The sequence below is a fragment of the Mixophyes fleayi genome, chromosome 3 (assembly GCF_038048845.1).
Source record: "Mixophyes fleayi isolate aMixFle1 chromosome 3, aMixFle1.hap1, whole genome shotgun sequence".
In the NCBI taxonomy this organism is placed as follows: domain Eukaryota; kingdom Metazoa; phylum Chordata; class Amphibia; order Anura; family Limnodynastidae; genus Mixophyes; species Mixophyes fleayi.
Window position 1 is genome coordinate 308569074 of NC_134404.1, and position 16574 is coordinate 308585647.

Sequence of the window (16574 nt, forward strand, 5' to 3'; positions counted from 1 at the left end):
TTACAGGGAGCTGTGATAGGTCTTAGTTAAATGTATTTACCAGTCAAATACTTTAAATGCATGAAATAATTCAATCTACAATGAAGATCCTCAAAAATTCTTATTTTATTCTATGACAACGAAACGGTTTTACTTTCCTGTGCTGGAGCCCTGGAGCTATTGAAGTGTGTGTTTTATGCAGCAGTGTAGACCAAGCATAAACACTAAGTGAATAAATCTGGGACTGGGGCTGTCTGTCTCCATTGCTCATAAATGATCATGTTGTTTCAGCGAAACACAAATATTGTTATAGTATATTCCTAAACTCTTAGGTGCGACTTGCAAGTCCTTACTGGAATAATTTATTTTTATGGGGGTAACATCAGCTTCTTAACGCTGCAAATTGCTTAAATTAAACACACAATCTGCCCTTTGAAGTTACACTTGTTTATTATTTGAAATGTCTAAATCTGTAAATGCTGCTTCATAAAACTATAGCAATTTCATTATTTTGTTCTTTAGTGAATGCTAATTAAGTATTTGTGTAGTATGATTTACACAGTATCTTCAGTTATGACTTTCTGCATTTTAAAGCTACTGACCTACCAGTGTTAAAATTGTGCATTTGACATGTATTTTTAACACAAGTTAACCACATGTAAACAGATGTGAAAATAAAACTGACAGTACCAAATTAAACCATACATATTTATGTCTTTATATCATCATCATCATCACCAGTTATTTATATAGCGCCACTAATTCCGCAGCGCTGTACCGAGAGCTCACTCACATCAGTTCTTGCCCCATTGGGGCTTACAGTCTAAATTCCCTAACACACACACACACACACAGACTGAGAGAGACTAAGGTCAATTTGATAGCAGCCAATTTACCTACTAGTATATTTTTGGAGTGTGGGAGGAAACCGGAGCACCTGGAGAAAACCCACGCAAACACGGGGAGAACATACAAACTCCTATATATGCGTTTAACTTGCGTTACGCTGTGGTATGTTATTTTGAATCCTTTGGGGGGAATTCAATTGCCGTTATGCACGATTGGTGCAAGGAAAAATGAGCAAAGTGTCTCACGAACGTTCTGGAGACACTTTGTGGCTAATTGAATTCCCATCTTAGTGTTCCATTTTAGTGTATGTGATGCTCCGCATCGTATTTGTGTGTATGTAGTGTATGGCTGATAATAGATTATTGTTATTATCTTTTATTAAATGATCTGCAGCACAGAGTACACATTTAACAGTATTACACAATACACAGACAGCTACAATAATACATAATTACACAATACAATTTTGATCCAATTGGTTTTTTTTCTATGGAAACCAGAAAAATGTGTGTAGCTATTGTAGAGAGAGTTTGCTTTTTAAAGTAGTAAGTAAATAGTAGTAGTTTCAAATTAAATTAATATTTCATATAACTCAATGTTTCTCAAACCCAGTCCTCAGGACCCCTAACAGTGCAGCTTTTCCAGGTGACAAGGGAAATAATCATACCACCTGTGGATATGTGTCAGTCTGTAATGAATACACCTGTGCTCCAGCAAGGAGATATGGAAAACATGCACTGGTAGGGGTCCCAAGAACCAGGTTTAACAAACACTGATATAGTTGGTGGGATGTTTGCCCTTTATTTCTATCTCTAATAATAATTTACCAGTTGCTTTTTGGCTTTTGCCATATTTCAGAAAAAGACTGGTTATAGTTAACAAACTGATAGAAAAAAAGATTACAGACCTTTACTGTATAAAATACACAAATTATAGTTTGCTTCCTAGTTTACATTACATGTAATTTTTTTGTGTATTTTATATACTAGATGGCGGTTATGTTTTACCGGCCATAGTCTATTGACAGGGTATAAAGCATCCAGAGGTAAGTCTCCAAAATGGAGAAGGAGACGCTGTCTCTGCACTTTTATTATTTCCAGATATCGCTGCACTGCCATGTGGTGCACCCCTTCACTGCCAAAGTGAAAATTACAATGTTTTGCAGAGCGCTGAAAGTGAAACAGGAGCCTTCAATCCATCAAGGATATAACATTTTATTAAAAATAATACATTTTTTCATTACGGCACTCTAGTAGAAGAGCATGGGTCACTTTTGTGTTTGGTTGCAAAGTTACTAGCCATCCCCTGGTGGTGAGTATAACTGCTAGGACCACCCCTGATTATATAGGGGGTGATGTAATCCTAGTCTTTAGAATGAAGCAGGGAAGCAGTAGGCATATGGGATGTATTGTTACTATTACCTTCTGGTTTCGCTAACACCCAGTGATCAATTTATACCAGTGATAGGCAACCTGACACACTTCTTGCCCTCTAACCTAAAGGGCTGCATAATACCCTTAATCTCAGCAATAAGTTAAAACTGTACATTTCACAAGAATGAGACACATGTCTGCAATAACATATCATCAAGCTATAATAACAAATCTGACAATAAAGCAGGAAGGATCTAGGGGCCACAGGTAAATCCTATGAGGGCTGCCTTTTGCCCATCATTGAGATTAATACCATTCATGTAGTATCGTACCGATGTGAATGATTCCATAGAGTAGTAGCTGAGCATCCCCAAGATGGCTGCCTCACCTTCTCCAACAATGTAAAGTGCTTTAGGTCATATTGGGAGTAATGTGATCTATAAATAATAATTATTATTATTACTTTTGGGTTTTTTTCTCTTTAAATCATGTATATTTATTGAAAAAATTTGCATGTTGAAAAACACAAACATATAACGTAAAACAATACCCAAATAGAAACGTACCCTAGGTACCAATACTATAAAGCCATAGCTTGGCAATCGCTTACCAGAAGTCAAAACTTGCGCCATCAGGTTCAGATTGGCAACACCTTCGGTCTAACTAAAGTTACAACATATAACGTAAAACAATACCCAAATAGAAACGTACCCTAGGTTCCAATACTATAAAGCCATAGCTTGGCAATCGCTTACCAGAAGTCAAAACTTGCGCCATCAGGTTCAGATTGGCAACACCTTTGGTCTAACTAAAGTTACAACATATAACGTAAAACAATACCCAAATAGAAACGTACCCTAGGTACCAGTACTATAAAGCCATAGCTTGGTAATCGCTTACCAGTAGTCGCGCCATCAGGTTCAGATTGGCTACACCTACGGTCTAACTAAAGTTAGACTGGAGATCTTGTACTAGAGTCTTATATTATGACAAGTTTAAGCTGTACAGAATATCTGATATCATATTGGTCATCCACTAACAAAAATTAAATGATGGATTTTAAAGAAGTCTCTTTTTATTCAATTCTTCTGAGGAATTCACATGTATAGGTTTAATATAGACAACATGTGAAAAATAAAGTTGAAGTGAGTTAGCTGACAGATTTATAACATAAAATAGAGAACATCATTATGTATGTAACGCATCACATCAAATATTATGCAAACTATAGAGACTTGCGCAGGGTTGGACCCTCCGAGAGCCAATCAATCAAGCTCCTCTTTTTTGAGGCTGCAGTACATACCATGATTTTGCCTATTGCAACCAGATCTTCTTATGTTTGTGAATTGTTCGTGACCCTCCGTGTCATTGACCAAGGCCACCCTTTTGTGGACAGAGGCGTTTTCTTCTGCCATGCATGTCCTACGATGACTTTGGTCATTGACATCAAATTGAATACATACTTAAATATGTAAAAGAATTAAAAGAAAAAGGTGCCCTCTAGTACAGTATTTCAATCATTTATGGTCTTATCCAATACAAAATCATGTACCATAATCAAATTATGTTCATCTGTATATAATGATGTTACACATTGTCTTTTATATCTTTATTCCATATACCGGGGAATGACTACATAATATCAGCAAAAAAAAAGAAAAAAGAAAAAAAACAATAGTTCAATATTGCATTTTCAAAAAAAACATCCATGCTTAAACCACGCGTTTCCAAGAACATCTGTGCATATCCTTTAATACCACTAGAAATACATGATGGAATTTAACATATATCTATCCAGTTGAAGTGATCTCAGACTTAAACCATGTTTTATCCTTCTCAAACTTGCCAATTTCCATTATTCCATAAATGTGTATGCAGAGCAATACCTGTTCCTCCAGAATGTTTGTGTGTGGCTGACCACATTTCTACTGCTAGTCTAATAACCGGGTCAATTTTCTTTGATTTCTTACCTGGCAGCAGGGTTTGTATAGGAGGAGTATCAGGGTAAGTGAAGACCCAATCTATCCACTCACATAATGTCTCAAGGTTCCTCCTGACGAATTTCCAGCCCATTCTTCCAGGTATGTTAGCTGTGCAGCCTGATAGTATAGTTTGAAATTGGAAAGTGCTAAACTCCCTGAGGCTTTAGAGCTACACAATGTAATCATTTTAATTATCTCCGCCATTTCCCCCCACATACCAGAGAGGATATATATTTGTTACTATTCTGGAAGATGTGTCCAGGGATGTATATTGGGGCATGTTGTAGAGGATATAAACATTTAGGCTGGATTATCCTTTTAATCAAGTTACAATTGCAGATATAGTGAGAGGGAGGTTTTTTTCTGTAATCGATATTAAATGACTGGATCCATAGTAGGCGATAAATAAGCTGACAAGTGTTTAGTTATGCACGTCCCAAGTTACTTCCATAATTACAGGTCCATTGTAAGAGATGTTACATCAATCCCTACTGAGATATTTCATGATGTTGTGGACATAATTTAGACCCAAATCCCTCAACAATGTAGCAGATTGTCAGGTGAGTCATACAGATAAGTCAGATAAAGGAGCATATCATCAGCATATAAGGCAACAGTATTGTCTGCAGAAAGTCCACAAAGGGTCTCCCTGCTGGGTGCTCCTACCTAGTTTAAAGGGGGATGTGGCATATCACAAATATTCTTGTCGCTTGAGCTGAATACAACTTAACCCATTAATATAATATGGGACCCATTACAAAACTCCTCATAACTTCCACAAATATGTCTACTTCAATGAGTCACAGATCTTGGCCTCCCCTCCTGTCTCCATACCTGTTCTTCCGCTCCGTCTTTACTGCATATGACTGGCCGGAGTTTCTGAAGTATTGGTACTTTTTGTTCATTGTTCTGTATGGTTTCACCCTGTATAGTCTACTGTTAGTACTGTGTGCGGCGCTGCGGATACCTTGTGGCGCCTAACAAATAAATGATAATAATAATAATGTAACCACTGCCTCATCACCCATGTCATGTGACGTTTGTAGATGGGTATATAGTTGCCTAAGATTAGAGGTTATGGATGTACAGGGCATAAAGCCTATCTGGTCTGGGTGGATGATCTGTTTATAACTATATTTAGCCTAATGGGCAGCAGTGGCTTGAATGTAAATCGGTCGGTAAGATTCGGGACAGTTAATCTTCACCAGGTTTAGGGGTTACTATTATGAATGCATCTGACCTGGAAGTGATAAAGTCTCTCTAGACGCCATCTGGATAAAATGATCAATAAGCCTAAGAATAAAATACTGCCAGAATTTCTTGTATAATTCCAGAGGAATATCACCCAATCCTGGAGCTTTGTTATTAGGGAATGATGCAATCGCAGCATATATTTCCTTTTCTGTAATGGGGGTATCAAGATATTGCATGGAGTCTGAGGATAATTTGGGTTACACTTATTGCATATAAGTATTTCAGCAACTGATAATTAGTGTAATTTGCCTGAGATGTATATTGTTAATAAAAAATCATAGAAAATGTTGACATCTGTAAATCGTTTAGTATTTTGATTGTTCATTGTGGCTGGGACAGTCCTATTTGATAATTCTGCTCTAGCCAGACATGCCACAAAATTGCCACTTTTATCTACTGAGGCATATTGAGCATGCCTGGTGAAAAGCAAAAAGGTTATTCAGTATGAAATCAATTCCCCCCCGAAGTAGCACAGCGTTAAACCTATTACCGGCATTGAAATTACCGCATTAACGGTAATAATGCATACATTCTAGATTAAGACACGTTTGTTCTTGTTACCTGGAAAATGTGTTTTAATCCTGCTACCCTGCTGATAGGCATCCAAAAGAGTGCACAGATTCATAATTGGCGTATTAGTGCCAGGGTATCTATCCCACATGCCTATCCGTTCTGATCCATCTCCCATTAAAGATAGCCAGAAGGGTTTAAGCTTCCAGAAGCAAATACCTTTTTCAGAAACTAAGTCAGTTGTTAATGTCATTGGAGAATGAACAGATATACCTGTGGGTAAACACTCCTCATCCTTGACATAGGAGGCAATCAGTGGGAGTCCAGAATCATGTTATGTCACATTTAGCATACAACTGCTGCTTGCTCATTGAGCAACACACTACCTCACCCCTAATGAATATCTGATATCAGGGAAGATTGTATTGGTAAAGTGTCAGCAGCAGCTAATTGACAGGTACTTAAACATTTAAGGATCTTTATAGAAACAAGTTTTTGCCTGAAATTAACAGAATACGTTCAACTCTTTTCCTAATTATATTGGTGTACTTGATTACTAAATCTCGTTTGCATAACTTCCAAAAGTAACCACCTAGGAAGTTGGTTTTAATGGAAATGTGTATAGTGGAATGTAGCCCAAATGGGAAAATATTGTACCTCGGCATACTGTAAGAGTATCCAGTAATGAGGTTCCAGCCAATTAATAAAATACCTGATTGCCGTTCTGTGTATCCTGTAGCAAAACTAAACAAGTTTGCTGTCCACAGTTTCTATTCTGAGAATAGCTTGGACAATCTGAATCTGATACAGTTTGGCCTAGTTTATATTTTCAGGCCCAATATTACAAACTTCCCTAACCACATTGTTCAAGCTCAAGAACTTCACTTGAAAGTTGCTGACTAAGCTGGATTCTTCTGTAGTATCTAAGCTCTCCATCAGTAGTGAAAACTGTGGAGGAATCTGGGGCCAACTTCTATAGCATAACCTGACTCAGGAGTAAGTAAGAACCAGCTTAGAGCTGATGTCAGATTTCCAAAGTTCACTGCATATGGCTCCCAGAAAGAAGACTGGGTTTCATTTTTTTTTATTTTTTTTTCGTTCATCAGACGTTCCTTTCATGTTCTGTAATTGAAAACGTGTGTGTTCCAGTGTACAGCCTTGGATGTGTATGCCCTCTGGCACTCCTGTTTCTAATTTCCTGAGTTAAAAGCAGAGTCCTTCAAAAGAAGGAGAGCTACAATAATTTCTCCCTGACATGCTGCTAGTAGGCCCTACTCCATAAGTTATTTTCAATTCAGCCACTTTAGGACCATCAGCTGTAAAGGTTATCCATATCTATGGAAGACCGTAGTGCTTTAATTCCAGTGTTTGGCAGGTCCTCTTGCATTGTGTTGGCAATTTTTTTTCCATTGTCGGCTTCCAAATTAATATATGGGCTACGCCTCATAGCATGCTGCTTTTTGAATCTTTTGTTGTGGTTCTGCTAGGCTCGGCTAATATACTGGTGGTTGGAATGTTATGCTTTAAAATTCTTGTAATGTGGCTTTAACTGTTTCTGACATTACAAAAACGGGAGGCCATATTTAAAGGGGCTTTATGTAAATAGGTCATTGACTTAGAGCAATAGTTACGGATCAGTCTGTCTGGCTTAATGATTTAAATTACAATGTAGCAGGAATTGTACTCTTTTTTCTGCCCCCTCATACCTGGTGATTTGTGGTTTTTCAGGCATCTTTTACAAATGCACTATACATTTTCAAACCCACACTTATTTTCTCAACTGTTAGAAGTTTTATATGCATGAAATCCCAGAACTAGCGAGAGTCAAATAAGTAAAAATATTATGACTTTTTAAATTCATATGTTTGTTTTACATTAAAAACGAACAAAAATTTTAAATACTTCAATGAAAGAGAAACTTTTACCAAGAGACCAGTAATTGCGCCTACTGTTCCTCCCCCACTTTATCAACAGTTCACATTACTTACGTAGCCGGGCCCATTGAATAACTCATTTAATTGTGAAATTGTGCTTACGCAGAGGAATTGCAGATTAGGAAGTTGAAAGGTATTTAGTACAAATAATTTTATAGGATCCACGTAGGTTTTTTTTTTCTAATTTGAGACAGTTCTACAAACAGCAAGGTTAGTGTGGAGACTTAAAGATGGTGATTTGGAGCCCTGTATATTATATTATATTACTTGTTCATTTACGTAATAATGTGTGTAATGTTGACCATTAGAAATGGATTTAGTTCTCCTTTAGGTAGAAAATCTACTTGTTTTGACTTATATGCAACAAATATTGTAACAATGAATGTATCCGTGTTATCAAGATAAAATGGAGATGTTCTGGTAATGACACAGGTGTATGATAGCAAATAAATACCAAAAGGAATATTATAACAAACTTTATCACAATTTTAAGCTGGTCGCACACTACTAAATAGCCTATTAGTTGCATAGTGGATCCCTAAAACGAGCGCAATGCACAATGTTAATCCTATTGAAATGGATTAGATCACTATCGTATATATGTACGCTGTGGGTGCGCTCATCCTCCATCCACACCAACAGGTCCTCACGTAAGGTGGAAGAAGTCTGGCAATTTGGCCCTAACACCAAAAAGCCAGATTTGTCCATTTCAGCTACATGTATGTCCATATTGGACTGAGATGAGCTCATCCGGAGCAGCAGGACCAGCCCATGTGTGCCCAGCCTTGGATTCTATAAGATTGTTCTACACATTCACTACCTTTTCCTCATATAAGTGTTTCCTGGCATTAGTTTACTCCCTTCAGTCTTCAGTACGTGTCTTCATGCTCTATCACTTCTATTTCTGTAGATTATGTTCTATTGCTGCACTTCAAGTACCTTAATATATTTGATAGTTATTTTATCTTCTAAGTTTTAAATATTATTAAGGTGTTTTAGTGTATATTCTTTTTTTCAACATAATGCTCCATCTTTGTAGCCTGTCTTTGAAGTATCATACTCTCTAATTGAATATCCTTCTTTGATCTCCAGAACTGAACACAGCACTTCAGATGTAACGTAACTAGAGATCTGTATAGCGAAATAAACTTTTTTTTTTTTTCCTATTACTAAAGCCTCTTCTGGTTCTACTCATTGTCTGACTTTACTGCTTTTTCTCCCTCTTCTTTTGCCTGTCACCTACATACAATGAAGGCAAATATTCATGAGAGTGCAGATTATAAATGTATTATTATCCTTAATTTATAAAGCACCATTTATAAAGAACGTGCACTCAATGGTCACTTTATTAGGTGCACCTGTACACCTGCATGTTAATGCAAATATCTAATCAGCCAAGCATTCATACATGGTCTAGAGGTTCAGTTGTTGTTCAAACCAAACACCAGAATGGGGAAGAAGTGTGATCGTAAGGGACTGTGATAGTGGAATGATTGTAGGTGTCAGTATCTGAGAAACTGCTGATCTCCTGGGATTTTCACACACTACAGTCTCTAGAATTTACAGAGTATGGGGGGCAAATCAAAAAACATTCAGTTAGAGGCAGTTCTGTAAATCAGAGAGGTCAGGCAGACTGGTTCAAGCGAACAGGTAATTTAAATAACCATCCATTTCAACAATAGTAGGTAGAGAAGGCTCTCGAAACTTAAAATGGGTGGGCTACAGCAGAAGACTCCAAAACTCTATTCGTGTCTTGTGCTAGTCAAGAACAGGTTCTCCCAAAGAATGAATAAATTGATCAAAGGCTGCACACAGGTATTTTGTTAGTGATTCATTCCTCAGAGTGGTATATTAATGGAAGCACAGAAGAGAACACAGTATTTCGGGGGAACCCTGGGGACCGCCATTGAAAAGTGTTTTGTTTAGTTTTGTTTTCTGTGCTTGTCCCTCAAAAGGAGTAATCAGTAACCAGTACCTTTCTGCAGTCTTTGAACAATTGTCTATACTGCCCAGCAGGTCAGCTCTGTGGGCTGTAACATCTGGCATATATTTGTTTTTCCATGTGTAATATTAAATAATGTGCACATTCAAATATTTTGCTGTAGTAAATCTAGAATTCCTGTTTCTTTTTTGAATGATATGGTTTTTCCCCACCACTGTGTTGTATAGTAATCTTTTGAACCTACCAACAATGGTCAGAGTCAACAGCAAAATCCTTATGATTGTGGCATAACACAGCCATTGAAGCAATGATTGAGTGAGATGTGCAATGTGGATCCAACTAGACCTAAGTGGAGATGAGATAGGGATTCAGGATAGGTTAGTAGCTGGTAGTATGCTGTCAGTCTATCTGACTCAATCCCGTGAGCAGGATTGCCATCTTTGGTATTGAACACTATACAGAAGACAACTTTGGTTCTTCCTGACAGATTGTCCTTTTTTTCAGAATTTGATCTTTTATAGGCTTCGATATAATATGCAGACATTGTAAATATTAGGTATAAAATACAGGATGAGTGCACTGTAGAAAAGATGAACATTTAGCAGATAATACACAGCGACTGGTGCGCAGGTTGTGTTTATGCACAATATAATTGATGTATTCCATATTTAGATATGATGGATTTTGTCCATGTATATCGTCACTTGCATTGTGTATTTCAAAACTGCAGATTATATCTTTCCATTCAGCTCCTGTATTTGGCAGCTTGTACCTTAATTGTTTCCATCTTTCCTAAATAATGAACCAGTGGAAAACTATAGAATGAGACACGAGTTTCTTTCCGTAAGAGCCTTGTATATTCTATCGGCTAGAAATACAGATAGCTGCAATTCTATGGTCTATATGCTTTATTAAACTCTTGGTGTAGAGCATGTCTATAAAATATGAGTGGTTTGTATGATCACAATTGTGAGATTGTGTTTATCATTTAAAGTATATGTGTTGTGTGTCTGTTTGGGGCAGTACGCTCCTCCACTGATTTTCTTCACCAACAGGTGGTGGGATTTCGTGGTGTTGGTTTTTTTTCTACCTCTTTGTTTATATAATATCAGATTTCACCTTTACATGTAAGGAAATTGAAGGATCTTTATGTGTCTTCTGCTGACAGCAACTAAAGTTGTGTTGGGGTGTTTGGGCCCACACATCCACCTGAAAATGTTTTAATTACAGGTAGAATACTTTTAATTATTTAGCATTTTTATGGCTTGTTCAGTTCACCCCAATGAGTCTTTACTATGTTTTGTAATCCACTAAATTAGGATACATTCCCTATGGATTAGTGCACACCAAGGCATTCTGCTTCAAAAACACTTTGGTGAAGAACTGCTGTACAGCAATTACAAAATCAACTTAATCAAATAAAAATTCTTAAATTAAAACGTACCCTGTGAATTTGTCACTGCCATTGGTATCGTGCTTTCGGCTATCAATGTGTCCTGGAAAATTGCTTGCGCAGCTTCTAGTGTCAGCCTGGTACTAGTTCACATGTATGGCCTACCACTAGATTGCATGCATAAATTATTATTATTATTATTATTATTATTCTTTATAGGGCATCACAAGGTTTCTGCAACGCTGTACAAAACGAACACAGTGGACCATACAGGGTACAAATATACAGAACAAAAAATGCCAGGACTTCAAAGCTCCAAACATAGCTTGCACATTGAAGATGGAGCAGAAGAATTGGTAGAGAGACAGGAGGGACAAGCTCATGAGAGCTTACATCCTAAATAAACACATATCTATTGTAAAAAATCTTGTCATGGCAGGTTTTTATGTATTGTGATCAATATACATCACTGATACCATATACTTTTTCTATACAAGCACTTGTTTTCCGTTTTCCAAATGTGCATTTATAGCAGCTAATAATACATGTTAGGATTCTAGAAACTGCAGGGGCAATCAAATTATATGTGTGCAAGCTGCCAGCAGTGTGTGTTTTATGTATCTCTCTTTCTGTATTTGTAGGCTGTGGAGAGCACCTTGTAAGGACCATTCTGGCCAGGGAATGTTCTCTCGCATTGCAGGCTGAAGATGCACATCAAGCTTTGTTAGAGTCTATGCAAAACAAATTTATTGGTAAGATTATTTTCACAAAATGTATGCTTTAATGGTACTTGCACTGCTTTGTTCACAGATCAAATATTTTGATCCTGCTTATCCAATCCAGTGTACCTTTATAAATTGATCGTCACTAGGGATTTACACTGTTCATGAGTTAATAACACTGTAAATCCTTAGAAATGAAATGTGATGATCATCCATCTCACTAAAGTGACCAATGATCTAGTCATGGCTCAGGTCACTTCTCCCTGCTTATCCTCTTTGACCTTTCTGCCACTTTTGAAGCAATCGACCACCTTCTCCCTGACACACTGCACTCCCTTGGTCTTCACAGCACTGTTTGCTCCTAGTTCACCTCCTACCTTTCTAAGCGTTCCTTCAGTGACTACTACTGATACATCGTCTTCTCCATTCCCTCTATCTGTTGGGTACCTCAAAGCTCTGTTTTTGGTCCTCTGCTATTCCCTCTTCTCTTCTACCACCACTATGCTGATGACACAAATAACTCCTTTCCTCCCCTTTTCTCATCTCGTTTGTCCAACTGCCTCTCTGCCTTCTCCACCTGGATGCCACATTGCTACCTATAGCTCAATATGTCCAAAATCAAGCTCATCACCTCCTTCCATTTCTAGTGTTACAAACCCTCCTCCAGTCATGGTTGACAATATTACAATCGGCCCTGTTCTGCCTTTGTGTTATCCTTGACTTTGTCCTCAACTAAACTCCACTCATCCCACAGACCCCTGTGCTGTTTTCTCCTTCGTAACAGACCGAGGAGGAGAATATGCTACAAATATCATTATCCACTCTCTCATTGTCTACCGCTTGGGACAATTGCAACCTACTACTATCTGGCCTTTCCGTCATTTCCCCTCTACATTTTGTCCTGAATGCCACAACAAGACTGATCCTTCTCTTGCTGCTCTGCATCTGCTGCTCCACTCGGCATATCCCTCCATAATTCAATTCATGCATCTCACCATGTCCTCCTTTCATACATCTCTGCCTCTGACCTACACCTCTCATTCTCTCTGGTAACCAACTCAATCCCACCTCCACTATTTCTCCTGTGTTGCCACCTCACTTATGGAACTCCCTACCCCTGCCTAACCAATCTCTCCCCAACCCTTCAATCTTTCAAGCGCTCTCTCACATCTCACCTCTTCATTATAGCCTATCCTATCCCCATCTGATACAGCATCCTCCACATGTTCTACCAGCTCCAGTCCTATGTCTCAGAATTGCTCTCTACCTATAGACTGTAAGCTCTTACAAACATGGGCCCTCTCTACCTTTTGTCTCACGTCTGCACCTCCTTCATCAGCCACATTTGTAATTGTTCTATTTTTGTGCGATTGTATTTTGTATGATTTGATGTACACTTTACAAATAAACATTGATGATGGTGATCTTTCTGAAAAGTCTCGCCTTAGCTGTCTCCAGTAATAGTACTTGGACCCCTCTTCAGTATTGGAAGCCTCTGCTAGATAGCTGCACCAGTGATACAGTAGCTTCAGGAGAAGTGGTAAATGACACTGGCTTCTGAATGGACAGCTGCCTCAGCCATCCAGTGTTGAGCTGGCTGACATTTTTACCAGTGCATCTAGTCCTGGGGTTTTCATTCATGGCTCCTAAAGCTCCTCAGCACAGAACTTATATGTAGCTGTCACCTGTACTTAAGTACCTCTCAGGCCCCATGATGGAGATCCAAGCTGCATGTAAGGGGAATGGTGGGATGTCAACGGTCAACAACTATGAAACACTACTTTACATGTTATAAAGTAGTTTCAAACTTTTAACAATAGTGACCATTAAAACTGCACATTTTAATAGATAATCAAAGTTCAAATCAAAAATTCTGTATATTAGTTTTTAAAATATTTTTTTGCAACTGCTTCTATAGGAAAAAAAAAAGTATGCACTGTATTTCACAGTGGTTTCATTATACAAACTATATTGTGGAGATTTTCTTAATGCAGGTCTTCATACTAGGTGTAGTTGTAAGCCCAAAGACTTTACCAATCCTAATATTAAGCAAATAAATAAACGTGACTTATGAAGTGAAGGATTTGTGAATATATTCCGAAGAGCTCATTTTTTTTCACATATGCCTGCCAGATAAAAAAAGAAATTCTTCCAGCTTGCTAAGAAATTTGTTTATAGCTTAGCTCTGGATAGTGTCCTGGGCATAAAGGGTAATTTTATCTATACAAAAATAGCAAAACAAGCATTTGATGTGTCATGCATAAATCTGACTGGTGAAGTGGTTTCCAGTTACCCAATTCTCCCCCCTGAGGAATAAGCAGGATAAAACAAGTGTATTTAGTTTGCGAAAGAAATCAAAATTGAATTGGACAGTTCTCACTGACAGTGAGCAGACGCCAACTATTTACAGTCCAAACTAAGATTTACATAAGTGTATTTAAACAGTTAATTAAACCAGCATCATGGCTTTTGTACAAGTTACACATCTTGTGCAGTTGTGTAGAAAAAGAGCACATGGATTCTGAATATTCTCCGTATGGAAATTCCATCATATATGTTACAGTTTTACTCAAATTATGGCTGACACAATAATAGATGGGGCATATGGTGCACATTCCTTTTCTGGAAATTACATGTAATATTTGGTACCTGCTGTTGTCAGCATGCTCTTTGTGAGATGGAAAGTTTGTTTCTGGCTCGTATATGTCCTGAACAAAGCACTCCGTGGACCAGCTGTGGTCCTCCACCTGTGATGTGTGACTCGTGACACATTGTCTGTACTATCTGGACCGCTAGACAGACCAAAAATAGAAGAAGTTAAATTCAGGGTCCATCCAGCATCCAAAGAGTGTAGACAAAGCCTCCCTCATAGTTAGCAATAGACCACAATTATAAAGTCCTTTAATCTATATTCCCCACCTTTCACTGTGAGTGGAGGTATAACCTCTTGTGAGTACAAAACTATAATATTAATCTTGGGTTTTCTTAAGAAAGGCTATATCAGAAATACCATCATCTTTATCCAGTGGTTCCTGATGATGTGGTCAGACTGGATGTGTCACAATACCAGACTGTCTGTGTCCCAAGAATCCAGGGATAAGTCAAAGAACCACTGAACCTACAGCTGGCTACATGCTCCAATAGTCGGCAGTAATATTAGGCAATTGATCTGATATTTCCGCTCGTGTTTTCTTTAAAACTACCCATATGCCTGGTAATAATCCAGTTGAAATTGGTTTGGATTATTATTGGGGATGTTGTTAATCGTGGTTGAAAGATTATCAAGAGCTACTGAAAAGATGAATGTTAATGAAAAATGAGGAGAAACCTTGAAGGTGTATTAGTTGTGATTGCTCACAAACCAGATCTTACTCTCCTCTCCTTTCCCTCTTCCTCTGCCTTGCCCTCTCTCTATGTCTCTCTGTCCCTCTCCCCCTCTCCCCCTCTCTCTCTCCCCCTTTCTCTCTCTCTCTCCCCCTTTCTCTCTCTCCCCCCTCTCTCCCTCTCTCTCTCTCCCTTTCTCCCTCTCCCTCTCTCCCTCTCTCTCTCTCCCTTTCTCCCACTCTCTCCCCCCCTCTCTCTCCCCCCTCTCCCTCTCCCCCTCTCCCTCTCCCTCTCCCCCTCTCCCTCTCCCCCTCTCCCTCTCCCCTCTCCCTCTCCCCCTCTCCCTCTCCCCCTCCCTCTCCCCCTCCCTCTCCCCCTCCCTCCCTCTCCCCCTCCCTCTCCCCCTCCCTCTCCCCTCCCTCTCCCCCCTCTCCCTCTCCCCCCTCACCCACCCCCCTCCCCTCCCCTCCCTCTCCTCCTCTCTCCCCCTCCCTTTCCCCCTCCCTCTCTCCCTCTCTCTCTCCCTCTCTCTCTCCCCCCTCCCTCTCTCCCTCTCTCTCTCCCTCTCTCTCTCTCTCTCCCTCTCTCTCTCTCTCTCTCTCTCTCTCTCTCCCTCCCTCTCCCCCTCCCCCTCCCTCTCCCTCTCCCCCTCCCTCTCCCTCTCCCTCTCCCCCTCCCTCTCCCTCTCCCTCTCCCTCTCCCTCTCCCTCTCCCTCTCCCCCTCCCTCTCTCCCTCTCCCTCTCCCTCTCCCTCTCCCTCTCCCCCTCTCCCTCTCCCTCTCCCTCTCCCTCTCCCTCTCTCCCTCTCCCTCTCCCCCTCTCCCTCTCCCTCTCCCCCTCCCCCTCTCCCCCTCCCCCTCCCCCTCTCCCCCTCCCCCCTCTCCCTCTCCCCCTCTCCCTCTCCCCCCTCCCCTCCCCCTCCCCCTCTCTCTCCCCTCCCTCTCCCTCTCCCTCCCTCTCCCTCTCCCTCCCTCTCCCTCTCCCTCCCTCTCCCTCCCTCTCCCCTCTCTCTCCCTCTCTCTCCCTCTCTCTCCCTCTCTCTCCCTCTCTCTCCCTCTCTCTCCCTCTCTCCCTCTCCCTCTCCTCCCTCCCCCTCTCCCTCTCCCTCTCCCTCTCCTCTCTCTCCCTCTCCCTCCCTCTCCCTCCCTCTCCCTCCCTCTCCCTCCTCTCCCTCCCTCTCCCTCCCTCTCCCTCCCTCTCCCTCCCTCTCCCTCTCTCTCCCTCTCCCTCTCTCTCCCTCTCCCTCTCTCTCCCTCTCCCTCTCTCTCCCTCTCCCTCTCTCTCCCTCTCCCTCTCTCTCCCTCTCCCTCTC

The 16574-nt window shown here is 40.1% G+C and overlaps 1 protein-coding gene across 4 annotated transcripts in view; it reads left to right on the forward strand.

Annotated features, from left to right (window-relative positions):
- Window positions 1-16574, forward strand: part of TASP1 (taspase 1) — a 121510-nt gene that overhangs the window by 80488 nt on the left and 24448 nt on the right. For 3 of the 4 annotated variants that reach the window (XM_075203953.1, XM_075203952.1, XM_075203955.1), the window contains one exon: window positions 11858-11968. The exons of the other annotated variant lie outside the window; for it this stretch is intronic. In XM_075203953.1, the coding sequence (XP_075060054.1) occupies window positions 11858-11968 (111 nt within the window). The remainder of the gene's footprint in view (window positions 1-11857; window positions 11969-16574) is intronic. 4 annotated transcript variants of the gene reach the window in all.